This window comes from Rhipicephalus sanguineus, chromosome 5 (genome assembly GCF_013339695.2).
Source record: "Rhipicephalus sanguineus isolate Rsan-2018 chromosome 5, BIME_Rsan_1.4, whole genome shotgun sequence".
NCBI classification, from domain to species: Eukaryota; Metazoa; Arthropoda; class Arachnida; order Ixodida; family Ixodidae; genus Rhipicephalus; species Rhipicephalus sanguineus.
Genome location: NC_051180.1, coordinates 78,151,158 through 78,173,353, shown reverse-complemented (window position 1 = coordinate 78,173,353; position 22,196 = coordinate 78,151,158). Strand labels below are relative to the sequence as shown.

The window sequence follows — 22,196 nt, the reverse complement described above, 5'->3', positions numbered from 1 at the left end:
CCCATGCGTATTCTCTCACATTAATGTTTCATTCCGCATGACACTACACATGGTTGTCCTGTACCCAAACAAATCATCGAGACAGAGATGAAGATGTCCATGCACTGGTCTAAATTGCAAGCATGAGTTAGGTGCATGAAAAGATTAGAGCAGGCCAAGGGATAGTAGGAAGGTGCTCTACAACTACACACCTTGAGGACTGAATGTGAGACGGATGAGAGTAGCTCTGGTCGAAACAGTAGTAGTTGCTGTTGATGGCTAGAGGCATACGGTTGCTTAAGTAGATGTACTTTTCCCTGAAATTGGGAGACCATTCTTAGAATGAACACAACCAGAGGCACACGAAACGTGATCCTTCAGCAAAGTCAACAAATGTCAACCACAGAAATGAGACTAAATGCATGCAACACTTCAAACATATTCAGACCTCGTCACACACAAAGCGGCCCTTTTGTATAAATATCTATGTCATATAGCAATCAAGAACTTAAATGTAGTAGTCTTTTGACAAACTCTTGAACTATGCAAATGAGACATGGAGCATTAGCAAGTCTGCAAATGGTGTACCAGAAAGTAAGTGCGTGACAGGGGTCACTTGACAAGCATGACGAAGGTTGACGTGCCTACACTGCCACCTTCTCCATTCATTTTTTTTTTATTTACAGACTGGAATGGCCTTCTCGCAGATATCTCTGGTACCACTCATTCACAAGCCTTCACCGAAGGTGCCACAACTCATTTCCCTTTGTGGCAAGCATTTTCATGCATGCCCAAGAACGGTGCGATTAAAAAATGAAGTGAAAGTTGGTTAACGCTGGTACACGTGTTAAAACTTGGTAGGTGCTTGAGCAAGTTCTTTTTCTTTTTTTTCATTGTATCTAAGAGATGTTCTGGAAGAAAAACTTCCGGGGAACACTCACAATATGTTTGCAAGGCCTCAAACATGCGAATGTGATCATTAGCAGGGTCACACCCTACACTTGACACTTGACAATACACTTGACAATACATAGGAACGCTTTTAGCACGTCTGACGAGTGATGAGTTTCGATATACTACCACTACTTGAGCTCATGCAGCTGTTAACAGATGAGTTTACAGTAGCATACATATCAAAAATACCATATGCACATGACTAAGGGATGCACTTGTGTAAGGGCCGCTCCCCTCAACTTGACAGTCCAAATTTTGAAAAAAAAAATTAAAAGATCTCGCCTGCGAACGGCAGCTTCGTCGCATCTCACGTATGGCGCATTTCGCGGGAGACAGCAGATGGCAGTAGCTGTCCTGCAGCTTCGTCACGCGGCGCTATATGTGAGCGTCGGGTGTGTGGCACTATCTAGGAGATCTTGTCGCTTTTCTCCCCGGCACCATTGATCTTTTGTGCCGCTCCTCATTTTGACGACTGCCTATAGCACAATCGCTTGCGATTATGCTACTAGGCAGATATATGGCACGATTAAATAGGTTTTTTTCATACATGGATCGTAACTGAACAAAATTTAACACTTCCGTGGAAAGGACGCACCCCATCAAAATCGCAGAAAAAAAATGCGGCCCTTAGACGAGTTATACGGTACTGATAAAAAATAAACAACTGATCGAATATGACATGTCTAGGCTGCCTGCTGAAAAACATCTCTTAATTGCAAGTAACAATTTTCCATGCCTAACCTAAGCAATCACAGTAGTCAATTTACTAACGGCGCATCTATATGCAAGCAGAAATTATCACTTAACGCCGATCTAAGCTTAGAAAACTCTACAGACATATCTCAATGGCATTCATTTACTCATTGTGTTATCAAGAGTCGCCAGAGACTCTTCACACACAACAATGTAAGTGAAGGAAAGCACCACACAATTCTAACAACACCACTGATAATTCTGAGATTTCAACAAGGTGTAGGCACCTACCACCACTCGGTAACATAGTTGCTTGAGATCCAGGACCGCAGATACAGAAGCCGCTGTAGTGTGGGGCCCAAAGTTGACTCAAATTTCTAAATAAATCAAGGAAGAATATGGTGTATCAAAGATATGCTACATTTAGAGTAAGTACAAAAGAAAAGTCACAAAAGTGTGCATGGGAAACAGACTTGTAATGATTCCAAAGAAGAAAAAGCAAGTTCAAATGGGAAAAAAAGTAAGAATTCTGGAGTTTTATGTGCCAAAAGCATATTATTATTATGAAGCATGCTGTAGTGGGGCACTCCGGAATAATTATGACAACCAGGGATTCCTTAACATCAGCCTAGATATAATTTTAATGTAAACCAGCAGATAATGAAGCCAGGGAACGTATAAGCTACGTTAATTGTACTGTTTTTAAGTGTATTGTAGTAATCGTGATATAGATGTGAAGAAAGTAAAGAGAATGAAAAGACAACTTGCCGCCGGAAGGGACCGAACCTACAACCTTCAGATTACGTGCCCGATGCTCACGCGCCCAACATTATCGGGTATTACCGCAAAATACCGATCAAATGCCCCCACCCGTGTAAGCACCCCCCTCATATATTGTGAAGATTTCCTATTTTCGGTCTCTACCGAGCAAGCGCCCCCCCACCCCCCTCTCCCACCTAAACCCGCCACTCTGCCGACTCAACCTGAAGCTGCCGAAACCGAAACCGTGCCAATGGCCACGCTCTTGCCTAATCCAAAATCCAATCCAAAAATTGGTCATGTGACCACCTTCGCTGGCATTAACAGCATTGGCATTGGCACGACGCCTGGCATTTTGTTATTTGGTACCGAACGTGACAGCGGCAACTTCGCGACATGCATTCCTATCCTGTTAAAAAAAAAATCGAAGTCGTAGAATGGCACCGCCAGGCGGGAAGGAATGTGCACGCGACAGCTTGCCACTTCAGTATTGACAGAAAGAGGGTCCGCGAGTGGGACAAGAAGTTCGACAGCTTACTTCAACAAAACTTCAGCACGGCCAAGCTTAGGCTAAATTGAGCAACGGAGCGCCAGTGTTCAGTGAGGAAGTAGACGACGCTCTTTTTGAGTTCCTCGAGCGGGAAAGGAACGCTGGACGTGCTGTGAGTAACAGACTTCTTTAAGAAGAAGCTGTCAAAATAGCTCGCAGCTTGCAGTTTGGAAATTTTGCTGCGTCGAGCCAGTATATCAAGAGGTGGAAGCAGCGGTTTGGCATGACAATGCGCCAATCCACAAACGAGAGTCAGAAGACGCCCGACGATTTCTCGGAGGCAGCAAAGGCATTTCGCTCTGCTGTCAATAGCCTGCGAGCACGCCACGACTACACATCATACAACATGTGTAACATGGACCAGACGATGGTCCGAATGGACTCCCCGGCGAGAAGGACGAACAATGTGGTTGGGGAGAGCACCGTGCGCATTGCCAATACTGGCTGCGCCCGCAGGGGCTTCACGGTTGCATTGGCAGCATGCGCAAGCGGCCACAAACTACCAGCTTTTGTCGTTCTGAAGGAACCAAGTGGAAGGATACCAACCAAAGCGTTCATGAGCCTTCGTATACCACGTGAGTGACGAAGTTTGTGCATTGGTTTCTTTTTGTTTGTTTTCACGGCGGAAAGTAACAATTAGGAATGTGCTCGATTACAGTGACCTTAGTTGACTGGACCTTTCTTTTTTGTAGCAAATGTTCGCGTCACCGCATCGAAAAACGGTTGGATGACGTCTGATAAACTGCAGGAGTGGCTGGCAAGGGTGTGGGGGCCGAACAACGATGATGTGCGGCGGCTACTTGTGCTGGATCAGGCACCTATCCACAAGACTCAGGCAGCAAAAGACGCCATAGAGGAACGCGACACAGACGTTGTGTATGTGCCTGTGGGCTGCACAAGCTTACTGCAGCCAGCCGACGTCTTTTGGAACAGGCCACTTAAGGCCAACCTTCGGCGTTCTTGGGAGGTGTTCATGAGGAAAGGAGAAAGAACGCCGAAAGGCAATCTGCGAAAGCCATCGCGGCATGAAGCCCTCAACTTTGTGTCTGAGGCTTGGGCCGCTGTTACCATTGAGACAGTCGTGCGCTCGTTCAAGGGGTGCGGAATTTCCAACGCACTCGACGGCTCCGAGGATGGTGAGCTGCATGACTGCCTGTCCGACATCGGCGCCGTGGCACCCGAGAATCCCGAGGACTTGCAAAACGAGTGCCTAGACTTAGTTTTCGGCTCTGACTCCGAAGAATCATTTGACGGTTTTGAAAGTGATTAAATTAGAGCGAACGCTGCTGAATAAAGCTTTCTGGTTTCCATGCGTTTCCTTCCTGAGAGAGGGGGGTGGGGGTTCGGCCGCCATCTTGAATTTCGGGGCAGTTCCGAGCAAGATGACCCCCCCCCCCCTAACATTACCTGATTATCCCCGCGTCGAGGGGGGCCGCTTGATCGGTATTTTACGGTAATGTGCACAAAACCTGGAAGCGTTAGTAAGCACGATAATGTGGACGAGGGGACGACCGCCGCCGTAGTTCAATTGGTAAGAGCATCTGGCACGTAATTTGAAGGTTGCAGGTTAGATCTCTGCCGGCAGCAAGTTGCTTTTTCGTCCATTTTACTTTCTTCACATCTATATCACAATTACTACAATACACTTAAAACAGTGCAATAAATGTCCGCTATACCTTCCTTGGCTTCATTATCTGCTGGTTTTCATTAAGGTTGTGTCAAACAAAGAAACGAGCCCTCAAAATTACCATCCTTCATTTGCCTACATCTAAGAACAGATATTTTTCAATTTCCATCTATCGAAAGGTGGCCGCCGTGGCTGGGAATCAAACCTACGTCATCAAGCCTAGCTGCGCAAACATGGCCACTGAGCAAACATGGCAATGATCGTTCATACGAAAGCATGGGGATTCTGTGATTTACTGAAATAACTTGCAGCTACAAAACCCTAAAAATAGCTGCTGTGTAAATTTCATCCGTTTTCACAGCTGAAAACTTCTTGTATAACACATTTTTACATGTATAGTCAGTACAACAAGATTTAAAACGTGGGAACACACAATGGGATTTTGAGCAGAGCAGCAGTAAAAATCCTTCAATATAACTGAAAATCTAACGCAAGAACAGTAAAGGGACACTAAAGGCAAATACTAAGTAGACGTTCATTGTTGAAATAGCGTTCCAGAGACATCGCTGTGCTTGTTTCGTGCCAAGGAAATTCTTATTTTGCAAGAAAATCATGTTTTAGTGGTCCGCAAAGCGTTAGCGCACTTCAAACCACCCGCCTGCGGGCCTTCTGACGTAGCAGTTGCCATGGACAAGGTTGCCCGCCTTTACTGCCCAGCCGCTGCCGCTATGGTTTCTTGCGTAACAGCGGCCATCAACCTTGCCAAGACAAAGCCACGGACCACTCCGAAACTGTATAGTTCACTGTAAGAGAGCTTAGCTTGGCCAGCAGCAGCAGTACAGTAGCAAGAGTGCGAAAATAGCGAGCCAAGCTCAGGCAGCAGTATGCGATACCAAAACTACCCCTCAGACGCGAGCGGTGAGCGAAGAGCAGCTCAGCGAAAACGGAACTTTTGAACCACTCGTGCCATTCCCCGTGGTAATGCCAAGAGGTTCTTCATGATTCAAACAGAAACAAACAAGCAGCATTTTATTACGTCTTGCGATGCACGGAAGTTGTTTTTTTTATTGCCAACTAGTTTGATTACTAGTGGTTAATTGTACTCGGGACCCTTGACGTCATCGGGATCATTTCCAAAATGCCCCACTCATGGCGCACATCGTGTCCTACATTTACCTTAATTTCTCGATTAGTAGAGCACTTGTGTTGATAATATCGACGTTTTAGATGTTCTCACACATTGACCTATCACACTGACAAATTGTTATTTGCCTTTAGTGCCCCTTTAAGTTTTTTTTTGCTCTATAATGACAGTGCTGCCAAAGTGCTTTCTGTGAGAAATTGAATTCACTAGTTACAGATGTATTACTTCCCCCTTGCTTTTTCTAAAGGTTCTACTTGTCCTGCAGTCCATGTATGTATGTAGATTACGGTATACACATTCAAATACAGTAATAACAGCCAGCTTTTGATGAGCAAGAATGAGCAGTCAATTACCTGTGCCTGCATTTCAAGGACTTTCATCTCTTCCGGAGTGCAGACTGCTCTGAGGGATTCAAGCAGGCGTACGATGGTGTCGTGCAAAGCAGGCACTGGGAGCCTTGGTAATGACCGTTGGCAACTGTACAGTGACGGCTGGTAGCCGCTGACGACTCGCACGGCGAGGCACCAGAGCATAGTCAGGTACCTCTGGCCGGGCGTCGTAGGTTCGTCTGCAAACAAACATTGTGCTCACAAGAATAAAAAGAAACCCCCAGGCGCATTTCATGAGAAACTTCAACTCTAAGGGAAACTGACAACCATCCGTATGTAGCACGAAGCCACAAGAACCGTTTTGCAATACTCTGCAACTAAACTCTACACTGAAATACCCTTAAAACTTCCACTACACAAAGAATGTGTGGTGGAACACACACCTTGCATAGTATAACAAGAAATATCCGTATCTGAATCCTGAAAGGAGTGAAGAGATGTCAAGCAAGTAATTGCAGTCAGAAGCGACAAAGGAAACATGTATAGCTGTGTCAGAAAGAAAGCTCTCCATTTGAATATTATTCTGTTGTGGTTTCTAACGTTCGACTGCCTTAACTGGCTACATGCTAACTGTCCCTAGTGGGTGTTAGCGATACCATATGTGTGAATAAGCAGGCCTGTAGCTGGCAATCTCAAAGAATGTTAATTATTTGTTCCAACAACTGAAACATTCGTTAGCAATTTTAATGCTGCTGATTATACACTAGGTAGAGGCAGATTCATAATAGGAACATCTTGTCGTAATGGAATTCTACCAATCAAATTGCATAGAAAATACGTACAGGTTCATTGAGAGGAAAATTTCAGCAAAATGCTCTTTACGGTTTAACTTAACAGGAAATCTATGCTAGTTTCCTCAAGGAACAAATAAGAGACTTTAGTTTAGTTAAAGGGACTGTCTACCGTCCTTCATCGCTTTTCTGTTTTGTACCACAATAGAAAGCGTACAGTCTGTAGTGTCCAACTTTGCAGCGGTTTTTCTGGAAAATTGGTAGAAATTTTTAAAATAGAATTTTTTTATCTGCGTTCAGTCTTCTTCCATTGGCGTGAAATGTGCCCACAACACTGGTTGGTGGACGCGATGACCGATTGTAGTGCCGGTAAAAATTAAAACCGAAAGCACATGCGAGTTCTGTAGGATTACTTTATTTTCGCTGAACACTATTGTAATGAATGTAACAGTCGTTTTCAGCGGGCTAGCGGTTAAATGAAGCCTTATTATATGATTACAGAACACTTGCCTTGCTGCAATCGCAGTATATGCGTTTATTTTAGCACTGCTGCCGCAATCCAAGCCAAGTCGATTCATCAAAAAGAGACAATAAATGTGCACCTTCACAGCGCAGTACATGTGAGGCATCCTAACAATACAGCGGCGCAGTACGACCAGCGCGGAGAGCCGCATGGCATAGCGCACGAGTTGAAGCAGACTAAATCGAAGACGGCGCCGCAAGCAGCACCACCGGAAGCCTTTTTGTATGTGTGAAAAAAAAAAAAGCAAAAAATTACTCTCTGACGCAATCGAAAGGTGCATCAAGTGCGTAAAATACAATTTCAAGCTATAGTGTGTTTTTAAGCAAAATTAGTCTACCTGCGAGGATTTCTTGTCCTACCAGTAGATTGAACCACGTCGCCGTTTGGCGATGCTAGCAGTCATTCTTTCACGATTTTCAACATCAAATTAAAAATATAATTCCTTTTTTATGGGGCAAAAGCATGCTTGTTGCCGCCGATGTGATGAACGATCTTCTCATTTTCACCACAATCAGGAAATTTTTTCCGAGCGGTAGACAGTCCCTTTAAGCTAAATCTAAGTAAACGGGCATTCTAGTGGCATAAAATTCATGACCTCTTGCCGAGCTGGCGAACACCATAATGACCGAGCTCCTGCGATGAATGGGGACAACATTTCTGGCACGGGGACTTCTATAGGAGTGGACAAAGTCAACTTTCCTTGTCAAAGCAATGACTCCGGTGACATCGCCCCATGCAACTACTGTTGATAGCATCACACCTCTACCTTTCTGCCATCCTCTCTTTTGCTTAAGGCACAAATAAGGACTTTCCTGTGTCACCATTTCCCTACGTCATTGTTCCTCGCTCTCTTCTTTAGAGAGCAAGCAAAAATAAACTTCACTTACACATCCATCCTCGGTAGCTTAGTAGACTGCGAAGTATGATTTGGCGAACTTTCATAAATACAACGGACAGCACCACACTGATGAAGCAAGCAACAATGATGGCCCTAACTGTGGCCGGTAGTTCTGAAAATAGAACAAGGATGACACCATTAATATAACATACATATATCAATACTATATAACTACAAGAAACCATTACAACAATTACAACAAAGAACATTGTTACTCTGTAATAAACATGAAACAGCCTTTGCACACATACTAAGAACTTTGCTAATGTTTAAGCACAAGCAATATCTCCAGTAGCAAAGTTCTTAATCTATTCAGTACTTTTAAAAGCCTATGGCATGTTCTGGTGTTCAACGGTAACTTTTCGAACGAATAAAAATGCACAGTTATTTCACCAGAATGCACACAGTGTATCAAGGCCTTACAAAGAAGAATGCTGTACCATTTTTATTCCACAGTTATTAAATGTATAAGCCACGTAATTAATATTATCAAAAGCTGTTATAAAACACAGAGAAGCTTCAATGAGTGAAAAGATGCACACAGCACTTTTGTTACAGCACAGACGTGATTGATGGGGCATTGATGAATCAACAAAGGATTAATATAAAGAATAGCCTCAATTGAATTTTTTTCGTTACTGTTACAGAAAGGTAAACAGCAATCACAACGCCACACAAAAATGACAATGAACTCATAGCTTACCATGAGGCACATGAAGTTTGTCACCAGTATCCCAGAAAAGCTCTTTGATTGACTCCGCAACCTCTATGTCCGAGAGCATAAAGAGAAAAACTAATATACAAAGTATGCAGATATTGAGCACAGACGTTGGCCACATGCCATTGCTGATGGAATTCCTGTGCGAGGAAGAAGACAAAAAAAAAAAATCAGAAAAAGCTGATTAACGAGAACATCAAAATGCAGCAAGCTGACGCACACTCATTTGCACAGAACAAAACAAGATGCGACAGCCCAAATGCCCAAGTGTTTCTTTAGTCACTTTTACTGCAAGTGAATTAGGCTGTTGTATTTATAGGAGCACTAAAGTTGCATTCTAGGCTTTTTTTTTTCCTTGCACTAAATGAAAGTCTATATCCCCTATAGCCTAGAAAGAAAATAAAAGAAACGTGTCACAATATCCTAAATAATTTATTGCAGGTACTTGTTTTTGAGGCCAGTCGTCCTGACCATAGTGATATATTAGTTCACTTTGTTTCTGCAGTTGCCACAAATTATTGCTTCCAGCCAGAAGAAATGTGCACAATATTGAGCAGCACAATCCTCCTACCTAGCTTTTATGTTGCATGTCAACATAATTTGGCTATTTGATGACGGAGTTGTTAATATTGAACAATGCTGGCATTTTGGAACCAATTCTCTTATTATCTGATACGTGTCCCTCAACCTTCACAACTGTGTCACACTTTTACAGGTGAGAAGTGTGGGGTTGAGTTTGTGTGGATTTGCAAATCCATATTGGTGCACCTTTAAAAAGGTAGCAGAGTTACCCTCCCCTGAACATGCATCTCATGCAAGTCAAAACATCTCACTGTCGAGTAAGCTAGGTGCTGTGGATATGTTGACCTTTGAGACTGCCAACCAGTAAGTCAACATAAACAGGTGTCGTACTGAACAACGCAGACCTAAAGACACACTTCCAAGAAATTTCGCAAGAGCAAAATGTTCATAAGTACAATATCTGCGCATGGCGTAATAAGAATGTGGATAGATCTTTCAGGTCCCCTACAAGACAATGCTTTCACAACTGTAAGCTACAGAGGGTCAAAGGTACACCCTTGCAATTTTTCAATAATATCACAGGAGCGTTGACCTCTGGATGTGGTAGCACCCAATACAGGCGACCAGTAACGAGATTGCCTACATGATGAACAAGTGAAAAGAGCACACTCGTGTGCGAGCGCCTACTGCTACACTGTTTGCTTATAGATGCATGCACGATATCAGCCTTATCTGTACGATCATGTGTTCACATATCCAGTGCGACGCTTATCATCGTATAGCTGACCACGCTGCTTCTCGCTGATATTACAAACTACCTTATCCTGGAGTTGACACTTGCGCGATATTAATAAAAATTTGCAAGGGTGTACATGAAACTCTGCAAGCAGCTGTTAAAAAGGTACCCATAATTCTTCCCTTTGCATTTCGATGCACATTGTGCAGAAAGACCGGCTTCAAAATCTGTTTTGCAATCTTTCATCATAAGTCGTTAGAACCATGGCTAGTAAAACAAGAGATTCTCATCTTGGGGGTGGGAGGACTTTACACATGGCACTGTTGATGCTGTCATGAAGTACAAGGCGGCAACAGCAAATACGGTGATTAATGTAACAGCAGCTTAGTGCAAGAGCCTGAAAAGGGTTAGTAAACTTTATGCATGAGTTGCACACAAGTTAGGCTTTCAATAAAAACAAGAGCAACTTGTATGGCCAAATGTAGGAAGAAGCTCATATGTAAGCAGTGAACTTGCAGTAAGGCAGCAAAAAGGTTTGAAGTTCGACGGCGTTTCCGAGATATTTCACTCGGGCGCTTCAATTAAGAGCACGGGAACCGTAATATCAGTGAAGCTCAATTTTATCGCGCAAACTATTGACAAAGCGTTTATCCGTGCTGCGTCCAGAAGCTATGAAAGGTTACAGCCGAGTTTGAATGAACCGTGGTTTTGTCTGCGCAATCCCTGCACTTGCATGTGACAATTCTACTTCATGTTAGGTACAGCGGATATGTTTGCCAGAATGTGGGAACACACACTAATATCACTGCTAAGAAATGAGCCACAAAATGAGATGCGTTTCAGGCTGCAATGTTTATGCGCGCTGCATTTTTCTTTTTTTTTTTTCAGATTTCCGAATGCAGGAACTACGCCAGCAACAAGTAGTACATTCATATCGGGCAAGTTGCCGGAGTGTGTTCTTGGTGGCAGTTGCCGACAAGCATAAACTGACAGGCTTGCTATGTGGCACTAGGAATTCCGACGACACTTCGTCCGCCAGCACAAACTGTCAACAGTTTGTGCAGTTTCCTCGTTATTTCACGTAACCCAGAGGCGGAGGCATACGTAACGTGCGTATCGCTAACTGCTACGGTGGTCAACGAAACGCAATCAACTTGTCAAAAAACAGTTCCTTGCTTCAACTACAGCAGCCTGTGAGCCACCCGAAGCTCATCAAGGCATGTGCGCATCACCGCAGTGATACGGCGTAACGTCACAGTTGATAGCACCAGAGGATAGCACCGCGTTTGTAGTACAGTTATCGAAGTAGGAAGGAAAAAAAGAGGCTCCCCACTTGTTATGACAAACGCATCGCTGCATGGACCCGCCGAACCACACAAGTCGGATGAAAATAACGCACTCACCTGACGCGATGATATTTCCTCACGGCAGTCCTCAGCCATACACGAAAAATGTTTCCACAGGAACTTTGTTCGTCCTCAATTTCGCGCACCTGTAGACCCGCGACGGCGCTTCTGGCTTCTGCCATCTTCGAATTTTGGCAACGTCGTCCTCAAACTTTTCGAGGCAGCGTCGTCGGCGAGCGGGACAGCTGAGAGCAGACGGCAGCTTGGATCCTGCACAGCGCACGACGCTCGTGACTCACTACCGACAGGCACTCGACTGCACGCATGCCCCCCCGCGCACACGGCTCGTTCCTTCGAGTATCAAAGAGCACAGCAGAGCAACTCGTCGGACTGAGGTCCGCGACGCTAGTGGTTTGGATTTACAATAGTCGTGCGGCGGTCCGTCCTTCTCGAGGAGGAAAGCTTACGAGCGAGCACTCCCCTGCAATTTGCACAGAGCCTCACCTTGGCGCGCTGCGTCCACGAAGGGCAGCCGGGCAGCAACAAAACACAAGGTGCTCCACTCTCTCCGCCGTCGGCGTATACACAGCTGGGATCACGTGAAGTGTCAGGAGCCCCCTCAGCAATGGATCATACCGCTTCTGGAATCGCGAGCGATAGAGGTCTCAACTCTTATGACACCATTCTTTCACGCATCGGCAAATTAGATAACTGTGCCACTGTGCCGCTGCTCCATTCCGACCGCTGTCGCGCTCCGTGAGTCACATGTCTGATGAAGTTGAAGGTGGCATTATATTTCTGCTTCGAAAGTTGCCATCGTAAGCGCGCTTCGCGTTATAGAAAATTGTAGTCGCGCGCAAATTTGAGCAGACCGATAACACCTGAAAACTTATTCGCTTGCATTCAGCAGCGGCACGAAGAATGTGACGGCTTTATTTTTATTTTTCTCTTCACTGCTTACTTCTTTAAAAGAGGTAAAAAATCAAGAGGCTATGAATAACAGTCGACAAATAAACACGCGAGGGAAAAAATATGATATTACGTAAAGTAAGCGACAACCGGCGAAACAAAGCGTTTTTAATGTTTCGGTTTCAGTTTTCAAACAGAAACAAGGGAACGGATCACGTAAGTCTCGTGCGCGTATCGATCGGAAATTGAGTTTGCCGTATTCACTTGGCCAAGGTTTTATATGTATTATATTTGTTTAATTAGGGTTACAGTGAAAAAGATGCATATCAGTCAAAACCTCGGCGTACGCCGCAACCCAATATCAAAACGCTCTTTTCACGAAAACGCACGATAGATGCCAAATTTTTCTATCTATTTATTTATTCGCTTCAACTCCTTCAGGCCATGCCTTGGGGCACCAATTAATTGTGTCATTCAAAATTTTAGTTTGACTTGCATTTTCACAATCATAAACAGCTGCAAAACTGCATCAATTGGGGTTATTAATAATGTTAATGTGCATTGCACGCCTCCCTTCATGGAAAGCAATTAGTACGAGCGTGACAGCTGCTCGAAGAAGGAAAAAGAGAGAGAAGCTATTAACAAGGTTATTACTGCTGAAGGTAGCGATACAGTGGTAAAGCGATGCCTGGTAAAGAAAAGTGATATCCGCGTTGACTCGAAGGAGCACTCGTGATGACGCCAGCGTCAACCGCGGTCGGAGGCGGGTAATGGCAGCTGACAAATCGAACACTGCATGTGAATTTAAGCAAGTTGCATAATGTGCCATCACTTGCGTTACCGCAACAGTTACACTGCCGAAGCCTCTGGTAAACGGCGTAAGAACAATAACGTTAAAGAAATTTTCCGTCCCAGAACCACGGTATGCGATTGTGAGGTGCACGCCGTACCATAGCCTATGGCCGTACAAATTGGAGACTCCGAAAGCACTTTGACCACCCATGGTTCCTTGACGTGCACCTCAATTTAATTAAGCATAGGCGCACGTGCGCACGAGCTCGCGCCGCGATGAGCCTTCACCTCCCTTGATGGGGAACCCCAAAGAACATCTATCCTGCGCACGCGTGTGAAATACGATCGGACCGCGCAATAAATGGTGGAGAGCTCGGCCCCCGAGGACCAATTGTGGGCCTCAGGGGCCTTACATCGACTGAGAAGAGATGGCTTTCGCCTTCGAGTCGTCCTAGGTGATTGCATTAGGGAACCTGTGAGTTCTGTTTCGGTGTGAGGGGCCTTCGTCACTTGGTCGATGGGGGTCACAGACGTTCAAAACTCCTAGCTCCCCTACTCACTTCCCCGGAACCCGCCGCAGAAGTTAGCGCCGTAATCAACCACTCCTCCCACACCACTAACTCACGATTAGGCGTTAGTGCTGCGACTGCTACGATTTCAAATCGCTGCTGATAGTGCGCAGCCGTGAAATTGTTGCGGAATACGTAGCCACGTGCACGAGCCCTCTTCCGCAACCGCTGCGCGGTTACACAATGAAGATTTTTTTTTCTGTTTCTTTCATAAGAATGGTTACATAATGTGCGCAGTGATCTTCTATAGAGTGGACGGAGAAGCGCGTTGTCTTAAGGATAACAGAATTTCGCAACCTGACAAGCTTCCTGTCACTCATTCTCCGCAATACGCTTTGTAGACGTGAAGACTATTCTTACAACAAACGGCATTGGTTATATAGTTCTATGCAGAACTCGAATTAGAAATGTGTCGATTTTGTGTAGAGGAGAACCTAGAAGGAAAAGAAAGTGACAAATAAATAAAATGTACAAGGATGTGCGACGGCATTAAAAGACACGTGCCGCGAACTGGAGTGACCTTCGTTGCGACACGAAACGGCCGGTCTCGCTCCCCTCAAGTATTTCTCGTGAGAAGGCGCACAGCAGAACAGAATGAATTCGCGGTGTCGGTCTGGCAGGAGGGTAGCCAGAAATTTTTTTCGGATGGGGTAAGGGGGCCTATAGGAAGGGAAGATATATTCGTTAGTGCGCTTGTATGTGTCCGCACACATATACACATAAAAATGTAAAACTTTGGTGGGGGGGGGGGGGTAGTTTAACCCCTTTATAGCTTACCACTGCGGTCCGGTTTCCAGTGTAGGATAGCAAACCGGACGAGCGTCTGGTTGACCTCTTACTTTCCTTCCCCTTCCTCTCCTGGCTGACTATAGAGGTACATGGGCAATATGTGTGCGAATATTCGAAACTTTCAATATTCGCATAGGCGTGCGCAGGGTTACCCATCAGGGGGGGGGGGCAAAGGTTCATCGCAGCGCCCCCCCTCACCCTACTAAGTCAATGTATGGGGCATATTTTGCGTCCCCTCCCCTCTTATGTGACTAGAAGGGTCAATGTACGGGGCAGACTTTGCGCCCGCCCCCCCCCCCCCCCCCTGTGCGCACACCTATGAATATTCGTCTCATTGGACTGGACTGCACGCTCAAATCAAATGGTCAGTGGTCACTACATACGTGAATGCGAGCATTTTACGAACAGTTTTCGAATGCTTCTTATTGCAAGCTGTGCACGATCGAACATAGAAGTGAAAAAAAAAAAAAGAAGTTTCATTCGTGGTTGCGAAGCAGCGTAAAAGAAGTCACAGTTTCAGCGCAAGGACGAAGCAATGAGTTCAATAGCAATAGATTCGAATGTTATACGAAGTAAGCCTAGCAACTCACTCCTTTAGAATGAGACCTGGCGTTAACTCAAACAAGCACTGGAGTAAGGAAATGCAGCCGCTGCAGCGAGCGAAGCGAGCTTAGTGCTGTCCATGGCTTCTTTGCAAACTTTGCGATGAGAACGCAACACCTACAAAGGTATGAGCCGACTGCTAATCCCTTTCAGGACACAGCGCGAAACTTAATGAAAACCAGCAGATAATGAAGCCAACCGTGTATTGTAGTAAGTGTGATATAGATGTGAAGAAGGTAAAGTGGACGAAAAAGACAACTTGCCGCCGGCACGGGACCGAACCTGCATCCTTCGGATTACGCGCCCGATGCTTTTATCAATTGAGCTACGGCGGCGGTCGTCCCCCCGCCCACTTCATCGGGTATTTATGTGCATGTAAACCTCGTGTCAGCTCCGCTCGTAGCCATGACGGCGAGTGTGGAACACTCTTTCTTTTTCCAGCTGGCGTCACGTAGCACGTGATTCTTTAACGAGCGGACAACTGACCAAGCCCTCGTATATTACCTGAAGGCATCAAGTCTGCCGGAACGAGACCCTCGCTATGAATGAATGAAAGAAGGAAACCTTGGAGGCTGGTTTTGTTGTTTGACACAACCTTAATGAAAACCAGCAGATAATGAAGCCAAGGAATGTATAGGGGAGTTAAAGGGGGCCTGCAAAACTTTTCCAAGTAGCCATGGAATGGCTTCATTCAGGGAGTTTATTTCCTCACGAATCGACCACCGCGAAAATTTTTAGAATCCGTCCAGTACGAGCGGAGTTACAAAGATTCGTCGCACGCTGTAATTGCTTTCTCTCTTCTCTCGTCCCCACGAAAGCGGTGACACGGGAGAAGAAGGTACGTCACGCTTGCCTCGTGACCTTGAGCACTTTTTATTATTTAATTTTTTTTCTTCAAACGCGCGGCGTACTCTCAGGCTCTCAGTGCGATCGCGCGCGATGGATGGATGGGTGGATGGATGGATGGATACGGTTGTGCCCTTTAGATCGGGCGGCGGCACACGCTACCTAGCCATAAAGTTAAGTACTATCACTATGTATTGAAGGATTAAATTTCACTCGTGCCTTGATTGTAGCCACCAATCGGTTAGTCTATTTTGCCTTCACTGTCCCTAAGCCCCAATGCTTTGAAAAATTCCGCGCCATTATCTTGGACTGTAGGGTGAAGCCCTTTACAAAAGATTATCAAATGTTCAGCTGTTTCCTCCTCCTCTCCACACGCACTGCATAACGTGTCTGTGCCTTCGTATTTGGCTCGGCACGTCTTGGTCCGCAACACTCCCGTCCTGGCCTCAAACAGCAGAGAACTACCCCGAGAATTATCGTAGATCTTTTCTTTTGCAATTTCCTGCTTGAAAGTTCGGTAGGTCTCCAGTGATGATTTCGTAAGCATCCCCATTTGCCACATGTCCCTCTCTGTTTCCTTCACCTTCTTCTTAACCGATGTTTCCTTTTGGCTTGGTATTCTGCTGTTGTCTAAATACTTGCTTGACAATTTTCGAGTTCGCTTCCTCCATTTAGTATCAACATTCTTCATGTCCAAGTAGTTGAAAACTTTCCTAGCCCAACGCTCCTCTCCCATTTTTCTCAATCGCTCCTCAAATTCTATCTTGCTGCTAGCTTCCCTGCCCTCGAACGATGTCCATCCCATGTCACCCTGTACCCCCTGATTTTACCTATGCCACGTTGTTTAATTTCCAATCTTGCCTGAACCTCTGATCTCATGCCCAAGACCGCATTGCCGAACGTCAAACCTGGGACCATTACCCCTTTCCAAATCCCTCTCACAACGTCATACCTATTGTAGTTCCACAGTGCCCTATTTTTCATTACAGCTGAATTCCTGTTGCCCTTAGTCATTACGTATCTTTCGTGCTCCCTTACGTACTCAGCCCCGTTGTTTATCCATACGCCCGGATATTTGTATTTATCCACTATCTCCAGCGTGACTTCCTGTATCTTATTGCTCACGGCCTTCATTATCATTAAGAATCATGATTGCCGATTTTTCCCTACTGAACTTCAAATTTAACCTATCTCCCTCATTACCGCACATGTCTATCAATCCCTGCAGATCTTCCTTGTTGTCGGCCATTAATACTATATCATCTGCAAACATCAATGCCGTTAATCACTGTTCAACGTGTTTTCCTTGCTTGGCAAAAGAAAGGCTGAAGCCGAGTCTACTCCCCTCTAATTTAGCTTCTAATCCTTGTAGATACAGCATAAATAACAGAGGTGACAAGGGACACCCCTGTAGAAGCCCGCGTTGTATCTCTATAGGTTCGGATACCTGTTTTTCCCATTTTATAACTACCTTGTTACTTTCATAGATGTCATTTAAAAGATTAGTTATTCCATCTTCCACATCTAGAGTGTCCAGTATTCCCCACAAGTCTTCTTGAATCACACTATCGTAAGCTCCCTTGATATCTAGAAATGCCAGCCACAGGGGCCTGTGTTCTTTTTCCGCTATTTCAATACACTGCGTCAATGAGAACAGATTATCCTCCAACCTTCTTCGTTTACGGAACCCATTTTGTAGTTCCCCCAGCACCCCCTCATGTTGCAGGGCCCCTTTAATTGTACTGTAGCTAGTAATTGTGATATAATCCACAATTACTGCAATGTACACTTAAAACAGTACAATTAACCTTGGCTTCATTAGCAGCAGGTAATTAGTTTCGATTCACGGAACGAGAAAGTGCGTGAGTCCATTTGTTCCTATTCGATCGATGTAGTCGCAGAACGCATCAAGCTGTCGCGTTTAATCTCGAAGGTACGTGATATACGCACCTTCCCGTTCCGGTAACACCAGGTAACACGTAACAGCTAGTGTTGATCACACTGCATGCAAATGGGTTCGTCGTCCATTCCCAAGTTTACTGTGCGAATATGTGAAGCATTCGATCGTCCCACTGCATGCAAACGAGTACCTACATCGATAATGGCACGCATGTCACGAAAGGGCAGTCGTACTCGGTGTCGTCCGTTTCCTCTGGTAGTTCTGTGGGTGGCGTGCTTCGCAAGCCTTTGTCTTTTTTTGTGCAATTAAGTTCCGTCCGTCGTGGGAAATTACGGTGAGTACTTCGTTATTTGCTTCTTGTGCAAACTATAGGCGATACGTTCCCACGCCGTTGTCCAGTTCTCGCTTTTGTTGAGAATGTCGCAAGGCCTGAGTGCTGATGTGGAAATCGGGCGTAAAGAAAACTGAGCAAATAATTAATTTACACATCCACGCCGCTTTAGTGCCACATGCTTTACGGATACGATAACGATACCGGTCCCGAATTCTGTAACTGTAGCGAACAACGAGTGCTAATATTTTACCACAAGCATCTTTCGTTCCTAGATTTTTCTTCAAAATGAGAAAGAAAAAAATCAGTAGGACTCACTCACTCGTTCTTTGCTTGATGCTAGACGATCCTTTAGCTTCTGTAGCAAAAGGAGTTGTGGTGCTGGACAACGTGGCACCGTGCTAGGCACTGTCGAGTGCAAGTGGAATGTAGTCGGTGTAGGTTTCCCCGGTCTCTTTCTCATGAGGTGCGGAGAGTCATGCATGCTGACGGGCGAGGTATCGACCAGGCGCTCGCGGTTGTGTGCTTGGTCGTTCGAGGGGGGGGGGGGGGGGGTTGATCTTGCAGGTGTGAGAAAGACGTTCTCTCTGCAGCCCCAGTTGGCAGCACGGCTCAGTGCCTTTTGTGTGGGTACCGTGTGCGGTGGGTACGCATCCCGAAAGGTGGCTTCCCTTCTCGCTACCCGTGTTTCCCTTCCACCTTTTCCTGCCTCCGTTCTCCCTCTCCACGGACGGAGAGTTTTGTGACGACTGTGGTAGCGAGGAGACACTACAGCACATCTTCTGCGACTGTCCTCGCTACAATACGCAGAGAAAATCACTCGCAGCCGCTCTCGATGACGGCAGAAACCATTCTGGAATGTCGTCCTGAGAGGTCATCGTGGGTGAAGGCGACGAAGGCAGTGCTCAACTTCTTTAAGGCATCAGACTTGCACCGGCGGTTATAGACTAACGACCTTAGCATGACTATGAGATGTGTGTGACTTTTTGTGCGTGCGTGCTCTCCTTCTCTCTCTCTCTCTCTCTATACCTCCCTCATCCCTTCCCCCCGTGTGGTAGAGCGCTGCGCGCGCGGGCAGTCCTCTTTTGCCGAGTGGCCGTCGCGGTCGCACGCGTTTTTCTAGCTCCTCAGTTTCATTTTCTCCTTTTATTTTTTTGTTTAATTTTTCATCCACAGTTATGATCCCCTTACCCCCTTCTCTATCGTTTGATTTACTTATCTATTCTGCTCTCCCGGGTCCAGCCCTCATTGGGGATTACGTAGGGCGATGTAGGTTCGCCTAACCTTTTTTTTTTTTTTTTTTTTGATCGGCCTTTTCTTTTATATCATGTTTTTTTATTACGCCCCACCAGCCGATTCCCTCCCTGTCCCTCGACACTCCTTGTGATGGACGACAACTTTCCGCCAAGCTCCCTGTCGGATATCACCATGAGCTGTAGCTCTAGGCGCTCTCGAGCGTTTGAACTTCTTCTTCGGGAGGCAAACAACCTCCTCCGGCAAGATGACGCCAAAAAATCGCTGTCACCTCGCCGCCGTCCTCGCAAGGTTCGCAAGAGTCTTGCTCAGCCACGCAGGTACAAACGACCCGCCACTGTTGTGCCAGGCTCCACAAACCAGGCGCCCGAACCGCCATCCAGCCCCGGCCCCTTCAACTCCACGGGCGCCGTTCCCTCCACAGTCGAGAAAGACGCTGCTGCCATCTTGGCTCGTCCTCCCTCCCAAGTCGGCCATTTTAACGCCGAGGCAGATTCCAGCGAGCAAGTCACGGTGGATCAGGAGGGTAACGACCGCATTGGCATTCCAGAGGGGAACCAGGAGGGACAATGCCCCTTGTCAAACAAGAACCCTCCCCCTCCCATCGCAGGAGGGAGCGAAGAAATCACTGCCTCATCAGCTTCGTGGAATGAAGCCACACGAGCGCCCACCAGGCCCCTTTCCCCCTTTGCTGACGTCACGGAGGAAGCACAGCTGACTCCAGGGAACCCAGCCAACACCACCTAGACTAGCTTAAGGCCTCTCCATGCCCATCGTGACGTCACGGTACTTGCCCGCGCCGCTCGCTTCGCGTATTAGCGGCTTTGCATGCTGCCAACAGTCCTTTCCATTTATCGCGTTGGGGGTGCGCACGGCATGAAAATAACTCAACGAAAGCTAGAATTTCGTGTAGGCGCTTACGAAGACCGAGTAATTTGGTAATTTTACAGCAGGAATTGCAAAAACCTTTGGCCCACTCTGAGAAAAGCTGAGCGCTGTTTGGTCATACTCTCACGTGTACGATTGAAAATGGGACGTTTCCTATATCCAATCACATACACATTTACATTCACCCAGTCAGCTTTTTTTCTGCCGCCTTAACATATATAAAAAGCATGTCAAGCAGGCTCTTTTTGTCTAATGTATTGCAAAAAAAAAAGACGGAAATACAAGCAGCACTTTTCCTTAATAAAAATGTCGCTACGTCACGCACACTTCACTTCTTTTTCAATGTATTTGCTTTGCGCATGGCAGCTTTTTTCTGGGCGTCATACTGCACTGCATCATTTTGCACTTCGCAAAAATTGTTCAACAGAGTGTTCGTTGCTGCATGCACTACTAAGCGCATCACAGTTTCTGGTGTGTGTCCATTGGAACATGTGTCAATTTCCAAGGATTCTCTGAGCACAGACATTGTCGTTGATAGAACAACACTCCGTTGAGCCGAGTTAGCAAGGAAGTCTTTCGCGAAGCATCCACTTGTAAGCTTTTCGACTGTAAGTTTTGTAATTAATACCATGTGAACGGTAGAAGGCTGAGGAAATTTCAATCCACCTCGGGAAATGTTTCTGATCATTTGCATATCTTCCGCTTCCATGTCTCTATCTTCCAGAACAAGAGCGGCGCAGCATGATTCGCATGACAGCTTTTTTAAGGCAACATGCGCACAGTAGCCAGCGACGTAGGCAACAGCATCAATGTCATGTTTTGCAGCGGTGATGTCGTCATCGGTTATCATCACGGATCCGCTGAAAGCCGTGTTGTCTTGACTGTCTTGTCCAAGTCCATCAGCATCACTGGAATCTTCCGAACATGGAAGTGTTAGCAGTTTCTGAAGCCTGAGCTTTTTTTCACCTTCAAATAGCTGCCGAACAGAAACATGGTACTGCGCGCCAGCAAGCTGCCGGTAGCTACCAAATCGATCTTCGAGTGCATCCGTTTGAAATTTCCCGAGAAGGACGTACTTGAAGTGAAGCTCATCCAAGCAGTATCTTGCTAGTTCTGCGAGTGCATAGCATGTGTGACGAAGTGCAGAGTGTGTTTCCTTCGTTAGGCACCCACTTGACATGCTGATGCTCTTCCATGCATCAAGCCAATCAACAACGGCGTTGAGGAAACCCAACTGTTCATCTTCAATCGAACGGATCGGGTTCTGCAAAGTGTAATTCAGTCGGCGGCCCTTAAAGGGCGTTTTGACGTTGACAATCTTCCACCAGGTCACAACAATATCTATAAATCTAGCTGTTGATGTAGACTGACTGATATTCGGTGCCGTGCCTCGTGTCTCGAGCGCACTAGACACAAATGGATTGAAAACATCCAAAACCAGTTGTACTTTCTGTCGCTCCATCGAAGTTGGATTTACAGCCTTAGCGTTTAGTTTATAACCAACTTTCACGAGAGATGATTTTTCTGATAAGTACAGTTTCCTCACTGCTTCAAAGGAGGCTGCTTTCATTCGCGGTGGGCCGTCAGGCATTACACCAGAAGATGACATCTCAGGGTAATAGAAACAGGTGCCTGGGTTCTTCTGGTTGATCCAGTTGTTTCTTATGCATTTTAGTAGATGTACTGGGTCCACGACGTAGAAAAGAGGACGAGATACATCAGCCGGGTGCGGATGCACAATATTCA

At 45.9% G+C, this 22,196-nt stretch overlaps 1 protein-coding gene across 2 annotated transcripts in view; it reads right to left on the bottom strand.

The window, feature by feature from the left end:
* Positions 1-12,294, bottom strand: part of LOC119393809 (carnitine O-palmitoyltransferase 1, liver isoform) — a 35,328-nt gene extending 23,034 nt beyond the window's left edge. The window contains exons 1-7 of one of the 2 annotated variants that reach the window (XM_037660977.2): positions 12,074-12,294; positions 11,627-11,839; positions 8,951-9,105; positions 8,237-8,359; positions 6,060-6,274; positions 1,918-2,003; positions 192-296 (exon numbers count right to left, since the gene is read on the bottom strand). In XM_037660977.2, coding sequence (XP_037516905.1) covers positions 192-296; positions 1,918-2,003; positions 6,060-6,274; positions 8,237-8,359; positions 8,951-9,105; positions 11,627-11,751 — 809 coding nt within the window. In that variant the 5' untranslated portion in view covers positions 11,752-11,839; positions 12,074-12,294. Of the gene's footprint in view, positions 1-191; positions 297-1,917; positions 2,004-6,059; positions 6,275-8,236; positions 8,360-8,950; positions 9,106-11,626; positions 11,960-12,073 lie in introns of those variants that run through there. The other variant, XM_049416371.1, reaches the window with a different exon arrangement.
* Positions 12,295-22,196: the final 9,902 nt, after the last annotated feature.